The sequence below is a fragment of the Capra hircus genome, chromosome 3 (assembly GCF_001704415.2).
Source record: "Capra hircus breed San Clemente chromosome 3, ASM170441v1, whole genome shotgun sequence".
NCBI lineage: Eukaryota > Metazoa > Chordata > Mammalia > Artiodactyla > Bovidae > Capra > Capra hircus.
This window is the reverse complement of record NC_030810.1, coordinates 94,283,516-94,291,904: the sequence shown is the minus strand read 5'-3', so window position 1 is coordinate 94,291,904 and position 8,389 is coordinate 94,283,516. Positions and strand designations below refer to the sequence as shown.

Sequence of the window (8,389 nt, the reverse complement as noted above, 5' to 3'; positions counted from 1 at the left end):
GGCCACTTTCAGACGACCAGAGCATCTGTCAGGGGTTTCTCTTCTGGCCTAGAGGGGCAGATAAAGGCTCCCTGTGAGACTTGACAGAGAAGCAGGAGGTGGAACAGGTGGAAAGAGGTTTCTGGATGAGCCAACAGCAGCTGCCAAGCCCTCTAGGAGAGGACATAAGTGGGAGGTTTTCTGTGCTGAACACCATGCCTTGGCCACAGGAGTTGTGTGAGCAAGTTTTTATTTTTCTTTTAATATAAACTGAGGCAGGTACAGGCTCAGCAAGAGATGTGGAACTGCTGCCGACCAGCTCTGACTGTGTCAGTGTTTTGATGTGAGCACAATCTTCCCTCTTCATGGAGAAGCATGCAGTGTTGGGCCATTTCCCACGGGACAGCGTTCATTGTGTTTTCATAAACCTCTAGTCCCTACTATGGGGTTTCCCTGGTGGCTCACTGGTAAAGAATTTGCCTGCCAATGGAGGAGATGCAGGTTCAATCCCTGGTCTGAGAAGATCTCCTGGAGAGGGAAATGGCAACCCACTCTAGTATTCTTGCCTGGGAAATCCCATGGACAGAGAAGCCTAGCGGGCTACAGTCCACGGAGTCAAAAAAAAGCTGGACACGACTTGGCAACTAAAAACAAGTCCCTTCCGTACGCCTGGACTGGGGCCAAGCCCCAGGCGAAGTTGGTTAACGAGGACACAGACCCAGCCTCTGAACACCTCACAAGTGAGGTGGTTGGTCCCTGCCCAAGACACAAATAGGGAAGGCTGGCCGAGGCTGAGCGGCTACTCCTGGGGCCAGCAGGGAGGTGGGAGCCCCAGCACTCTCTCCTATCCTGGACTCAGAAGCCAGCAGCCTGGGGAAAGGATTGTTTTTACATAATACAGGGGCCTGTATGGACCTGTTTGGCTCCAGACTGGGTCATGAGTCAGAAAAGCTGTTCTGTTCCAGGCACGACATGGTCACAGAACTTGGGTGTGTTTCCTCATCCGCAGAGAGGAACAGCCCCTAACTTCTCTCTTTCCTGGCAAGGGTCCTATAAGGTCGTGAGAATGCAGGGAGAGACCTAGAGACCATCCTCAGCAGGGGGGCCCAGCCCTCACCTTTCCGCTTGGTGGAAATCTCACTACTGGTCCTGTTAAATCCATTTCTTCTTTTATCTTTGGTGAACATCTACAACACTTTCACGGGATTCCAGGAGATGAGAAGGTGCTCAAGTGGCAAGGGAATTCAGCCACAGTCCCTTAGGTGGAGGAGATGAAAGGTTAACAGAGGCCGAGATCAAGTTCCTCACACAACTTCAGTTTAAATTAAACTTCCTTTAATGAAATAAAAAACAAACGGTGCATTGCATAATATTTTGTGGTCACAGTATAAAACAATACAATTAGTTCATATAACATTGGATATGGACAAAAATACACAAGACCCTTTCTTTTGTCTATGTAAAATTTGGCAGATCTGTATGTGCCACGCTAAAAAAGAAAGAAAATCAACTTTTTTTCTCCTAGTGATCTGCACATAGTATTTATCACTGAGAATTTGGTCAAACAGCGGAGGAGAACTTACCCAAATCCCAGTTCCCTTCTTCCTCTGTTGTCATCGGTGAAGGTTAAAAAAAAAAAAAAAGGGTTTTCTGAAAGTAGCAAGTTGTGTAGTATTGCTTATTATTCCTGCTAAAGAGGCTCAGTCTTTGGCGCACAGATGTCAGTGACAAAATCATGGCTGCAGGCAGTCTGCAAAGCAAGAAGCAAGAGCCACCAGGGAAAACAGACAAGGGTCTGGGCAGGAGAAGCCACTTTGACCAGGCTCTTAGGGAAAGCCACATAGATAGGAGGGGAGAAAACACACAAATAAATACGTTTCTAAATTAAGATTTTAAATCCAGTTGGTGAGTCAGAGTTCCACTGTCCCATGAAAATTCTGAAAAGTTGTTAAAAAGTCAGAGCTGGCATTTTCTTTTTTTTAGAAAAGTGAAAAGTATATGTAAACATTATAAAGTAAACAACGGAAAGGACTTTTTAGGCGTTTATCTGAATATAGCTTAGGCTCTTTCTGGGGATATTTTTATGATCAGAAGAGGAAAAAAAAAAAGTCAAACTCTCTATCAAGTTTCTTTGTGTTACGCAGTGCACTTTCATCCGTGGCAGTTGTAGCTGGGTCCTTGCCTTCAGGCCAGTGCTTCTGCAGTAACCTTTTCCGGAAGAGCACTCAGCAGGGGCCCTATTTGGTATAACAAGAGTACATCTCACACTCTGACCAGGGCACATGCTCCAGCCATGTTCACGTCCCTGGAAGGAAGGAGGTCCTTGGTACAACGCCCTGTGACTTCTCCCTACTTTGTGCCAGCCCAGTGGATGGAGGGCGGGGCTAGGGGCTCAGTAGATGCCCTAAAAGCCCCAGCCTTGAACTGCAACAGCAGTTTGAAAGGAAAAGGTACAGTGTGTGAGCACGTGTCTCCTTTACTGCCTCTGGTTGTCTTCTGCGACCCGTCCACGCTTTTTCATACACCTGGGGCCACCGGGTCACATCCAAAGCCAAGTATCCTTTCCTCCTTCCGAGGGCCTGTACTACAACAATCCTGAACCTTCTTTGAGGAGGCTGATCACTGTGAGGGCTCAGAGGGCACTGGCTGTTCTGAATGCAGCACCTGTGTCTGTTTCCTGTTTGCACAATCACCTGTGACTCACCTCCTCTGAGACGGCACAGTTAGGAAACGGCATGTAGGAAATACCCGAATCTAGAGCTATCACAGCCTCTTCCCCTCCCCCTGGTCTTTCGTGCTCTGGTAGAGCGGACCTGCGGTACGTCTTCCCACCACAGATGCTAGGCCCGGAATTCCTCTGTTCTGTTACCGTTAGTACAGAATCTAGTTTCAATTATATGAGGGGTCCCCTTGGTGGGCAAAACCAAAAGGGAAAATTTGGTGGCAATCTGCCGTCTGCGGGGTGACTTGGTGATATGCGCAGAACGAATCATGGGCAACAGAGGAGGGAAGTAGAAGGGAACATGGTTGGGAGCAGTCCAGCTTGTCCGGCCCATTGTGACAGAGAGCCGCACGTGAATGGCCATCATTTTGTATTACTTTATTGCTCAAAACAAACGAATCTTTTTTTCCCTTTTGGAAGACAAAGTGGTATTAGGTCCTTCAGAGCCGGGGTAAAAGCACGCAGAATGCAATGTGGGGACTGAGTCACCAGTGAGCCTCAGGAAACCCCACTGGGATGCTTCTGAAAGGCCAGCACTGCTGCGTAGGGGCAAGACACAGATCTTTCTGGGACCGCTGTCCTACTCCTGGTGCGAGTGATCGGGCAAAGCGGACCACTCTCAGATCTACTTTGTAGGCTGTTCACACAGCAATAAATTGCTGGGTTTCCTTTGTGTTCCTAATAGGAAACCAAACACACCACAAAGTATACCCTTTCTCACTAACCCCCTGCAGGGGATTTTTAAAAAGACTTGAAGGACTGACAAGGTCACAGAAAATGCATGGTTCTTCTGGGTAATTTCTGATTCTGTGAAGTCAGTCTTGCAAGCAGCAATTCAACTTCACATTAAAGAGCCCAAGTGGCTCGTGAAGGACATGGGGTGTCAGTGGTTCCCCCTGAAGACCCACAAGGCTTTAGCCTCTCACAAAAGGCGGGACAGGGAAGAGAGGTGGCTCTGTCCACCTGACACACCCCTGCACCACTGACCCTCTGGCACAAACTGCAGAAATCGAACTTCCAGGATATCCCCCTTCTGCAATCTCTGGGGCCCCCTGAGGCATGGTAGCCTCGGAACTATGGGAGTGACTGTCTGTTCCTTTCCTTGTCTCCGACGTCGTCTTCTTTGCAGGCCTTCTCACTGCCCTGGACAGAGGGGGCTGTGCATTTTTCTTCATACTCATTCTTAAGGCTAAGGTGGCAAGATAAGGTGCTTGGTGGAGAGCCAAATTCTCAATTCCAGGGCCATTTCAGCACTCACACATAAAGCAAATACGAAAGAAGTGGAAAGGGGCAGAGAAGCAGAAAACCAAAAAACAAAATGCATTTGGGCTTGATAGGAAGTTACGGACTGCAGGTTTAGATTTTAAATGTCGCCTAAACCCCCTGGAAAATAGGGGGTGGGGAGGGCAGTAAAAGCCACACACTAGCCTTCAGCACTGGTCTGTGTTGTCCTCGGACAGGCAGAGGGTCGCCTTCCGCAGCTCTCTTAGCACGTGCCTCCGACTCGGAAGGCGTACGGATCTCACCCGAGACAAAGAACTCTGAACGCCTTCACCCCTTTCTCACTGCAACCCCTCAAAACAAAAGGTAGAAACACACACAAGTCAGAGATCTATAAGCCAGTAGGAGAAAAAAACTAGAGGTTAACCATTAAAAAGCCGCCGTCGGGAAAACACACACTCGATTGTTCCATCAGAAAGTGCCGTGGGAAGAAGAGCCGTGTGCTGGTAAACATGTCTGCGCTCAGGACTTGACATGCAGAAAAGAGAGAGCGCCGAGTCCCACCTGAGATTAGAGAGGACTGGTTTTTAGTGTAACACACTTTGCGTTAAAAGATTGTTGTCCTCATCTCGCCCGAACCGCTCCTCGACCGTCCCTCGGTCTCGGCCTTTCTGGCACCAACTAGTCCATCTCCATGGACATGAGCCGGCGGCGCTCTCGCCGGGTCTCCTGGACTTCCTTCTTGCAGCACCAGTGGGAGCTGCAGTACCCAATGAGGCAGGACAGGAGCCCGATGACCGTGGACAGGCCGATGCCAATCAGTAGCGGGTACTTGAAGGCGTTCAGCACTGGGAGGGAGAGACCAGAGGGACAGAATTAGTGATGCAAATTGCCGGGTGCCGGGGGGTGGTGGGGAGAGCTCAGGGAAGACCACTGCCTCCCCCCTTCCACTGCCTGGGGTCTCCCCTAGGAGTCTGACCTCACGGGTCTTGCACCTAGCACAGGGCTTGAGACAAGAGCAGCTCAGCCATAGGTGTTCAAAAATGAGCAAATATATCCCCACCCAATTCCATAGCAGGCGGGGCGGTGGCGGGGGGGAACCCAGAAAAAAAATTTCCTTCGATATCTTTGAATGTCAACTTGCTTTTTAGGGTTTTGGCAGGAGATTGATTTTTAAAAGTCAGTATAAGGGCACCACACATTCAGCAGCAGATGCATCCTTAAAAAAAAACTACATAAATCAATTCTATGCATCAGATAACTGAAGTGTACTAGGGGAGCTATTTTAAGTAACACTATAGTAAATTATCTAGCAAAGTGAATAATCACTCCCTGCTTGTTCAGTAAATCTGGATTTTCATATGGAATGACTTCAAGCAAGACATTTCTAAGAGGCAAATATGGTATCACTGACTAAGTTGCAGGAACACATACAGTTCAGATCCTGCACCTACAAAGTCCCTGTCCCCCAAATAACCAGCAAACTTTGGGTGGAGGCTGGCACCATGCTTGTCTGCCTGCCATTTAGCACAACAGCCCCATGAGAGACTATTATCCCATTTAACAAGAGAGGACACAATGGATTAGAAAGACTAAGTCGACTGTGGAAGAGCTGGGGCTCCAATTCCAGTCCCTACCAAACTGACACATCGTCAGGGAAACGCACTTGACGGCTCCTACTTAATCCTTCCAGGCACCTGGACTTGGATTCTGTCCATGACTTTTTTCAATTTACACTTACTCTGACACTTTCTGCAGAGAAGACAAGTTTTCCGTTAACCAAGGAAAATGTGCCCCCACTCCAGGAGGCTCAGAGAGCAGAAGGGTGGGGAGAGGGCCCCCTGACCACTTAGGCTGACTGGTGGTCAGTGTGAGCCAACAAGGCGGGGAGCTCCCCCTCCCATCTCAGGGTTCTGTGAAGAACCCTCCCTGTGCGAGTGAATGGGAGGAGCCCCCTTTCACCAAAAGTAGGACCAGTAAGGAGCTTTCCCAGATGGCTCAGTGGGTAAAGAATCCACTTGCAATGCAGGAGACAAGGAGACACAGGGTTTGATCCCTGGGTCAGGAAGATCCCCCAAAGGAGGAAATGGCAACTCACTCCAGTATTCTTGCCTGAAAAAGCCCATGGACAGAGAAACCTGGTGTGCTGCAGCACATGGGTTCTCAAAGAGTCAGACACGACTGAGTGACTAGCACAGCACAGGACCAGTAGAAGGGTGAAAGGGGCAGGAACTCACTCACGGCCCCTCCAAGAGACCTTGACCTGCTCTCTAGATGTTGTTCTCTGCCCCTGCCTGGCAGAATCCGTGCCAACCCTAGGATACAACAAAGTGACTATGTCTAGAATTTATAGAATGCATTGAAAATCTGTCCAGTAAGTTTGAAAAATCATTTCCCAGTGGTGCCTCCAGCACACCCGGTACCTAAGCTGGGAAAACAGCAAGGGCTGAGTGTGCACGCCTGAGCCAGGCCAGAGAGAAAGCAGGCACATTCCTCAAAGGGTGAGAACCTGGATCCCATCAGCGGTGGCAAAGCGTGCGGAGAAGACATTCCCCAAACACTGAGAAGGTTATTTGTGTGTCATTCTTACCATCCATCTTCACAGTTATAAAGATGGGCTTGGACTGGATCTCTGCCTCCTTCTGCCAGGAGCCTGTGGGTGACTTCACCCACGGAGTCACGGAGCAGTAGTAGTTGCCAAAGTCCTGGTCCTCGGAGCCGTGCACTTGCAGCAGGAATTCCAGCATGCTCATGCGCTCCAGGCTGAGGCTGCTCTTCCAGTCCCTCTGGGCCGTGTTCACAATCCCCTTCCGATCCAGTGACGACAGGAGGACAGGAGCCTTGTCCAGGCCAAAAGAGTGCACCGCAAACCAGGACACGTCAAAGGCCATATCGTCTACGGATGATCAAGCCAAAACCCTGGGATCAGTGGCACAGGCAGAAGTTCCAAGTATGGATAACACACCTCAGGTGGGGTTAGTGGTAAAGAACCGGCCTGCCTAATGCAGGAGACATAAGAGACCCGGGTTCGATCTGGGTTGGGAAGATCCCCTGGAGAAGGGCACGGCAACCCACTCCAGTATTCTTGCCTGGACAGTCCCATGGACAGAAGAGCCTGGCAGGCTACACTCCACAGTGTTGCAAAGAGTCAGACACAACTGAAGCCTGACTAGGGGCCAGCACGGCTCTGGGGACCTTAGGGGTCCCCGAATCCTCTCAACAACCGTACATGAAGGTATGGTCACATTTTCTAATCTCTGGGGGGACCCATTAACCTTGTTTGAGATCACACAGCCAGGAGTTTGCAGAGCATGTGGCTTAACCCAGGAGTTCAACTGCAGAATCCAGCCTTTTAACCAGGCCACTGCCACCACCCAGCTGAAGGAGCACAGCCCCCAAATGTCTCCTCTACAGAACTCGGGATGGAAAGCTGGTGTGTGGTGACATAGAGTGCTCTCTCCCCCAAAAGAAAGCAGGGCCCTTCAGCATTTCAGGCAGAAGAACCCAAGACTGGAAGGACACTAGTTGTAAGCAACAATACGGACATAAAGTGAATCGTTCAGAGACTCTGTATGATTTCAATATCGTTAGATCATGAAATTTTTGCAACTTGTTTTATGTCCCTGGATATGTTCCAGTGTCTCCTAGTTTATAGTCCATGGGAACTTGAGTAGAATTTGTATTCTAGTATTGCATGAAAATTGTATAAATCTTATTTATGTTGAATTGGCTCAAAAAAAAAAAAAGATACAAGCTTTCAGTTATAAGATAAATAAACAGTACTGATGTGGTATACACATGATGACGATAGCTAACACTGCTCCGTGATGTATATGAACATTAAGAGAATAAATTCTAAGAGTTTTCATTACAGGGAAAAAAACACTTTTTCGTATCTATGTGATATGATGGATGTCCACTAAACTTATTGTGATAATCATTTCATGATGTATATAAGTGAAATCATTATGCTGGGTACCTTAAACGTGTATAGGGATGTATGTCAATTTTATCTTAATAAAACTGGAAGGAAAAACGGAAAAAAAATAATAAAGTGAATCGTATAAAATGGAGAGTTGTAAACAGTTTAGATTGTATCATTCACTGTGATTCTTTTTCCCCCCCGAAGTGCTTAAGTTCAAAACAAGAGGAAAAAAATGTCAAGCTGAGAAAATTGAACACGGTTTAACAGTCCCAGGGACTAATGCTGTGGAATCGTAAAGTACTCTGCAAAATTAAGGTTCTAACAGCCTCAAATAAATTAATGTGGGCACAAGAGTAAGATGACTTTGGCACAAGTGGTAATTCTCATCGAACGTGGAAATAAGAGCGCACATCCTAAGCCTCTGACCTCTTCTTCTGACAGTTACCAAGTGATACCAGCTGTGTCGGGTCTGAGAGTCACCCAGCAGGCAAGAAAGCAGGCCACAAACACTGCTTTATCTTAAATTCACTTGACAAGACTTT

General features: G+C 48.2%; 1 protein-coding gene across 1 annotated transcript in view; it reads right to left on the bottom strand.

Annotated features, from left to right (window-relative positions):
* PTGFRN (prostaglandin F2 receptor inhibitor) overlaps positions 1,293-8,389 on the bottom strand; it is an 84,498-nt gene continuing 77,401 nt past the window's right edge. The window contains exons 8-9 of the mRNA XM_018045969.1: positions 6,513-6,818; positions 1,293-4,770 (exon numbers count right to left, since the gene is read on the bottom strand). Coding sequence (XP_017901458.1) covers positions 4,604-4,770; positions 6,513-6,818 — 473 coding nt within the window. The 3' untranslated portion in view covers positions 1,293-4,603. The remainder of the gene's footprint in view (positions 4,771-6,512; positions 6,819-8,389) is intronic.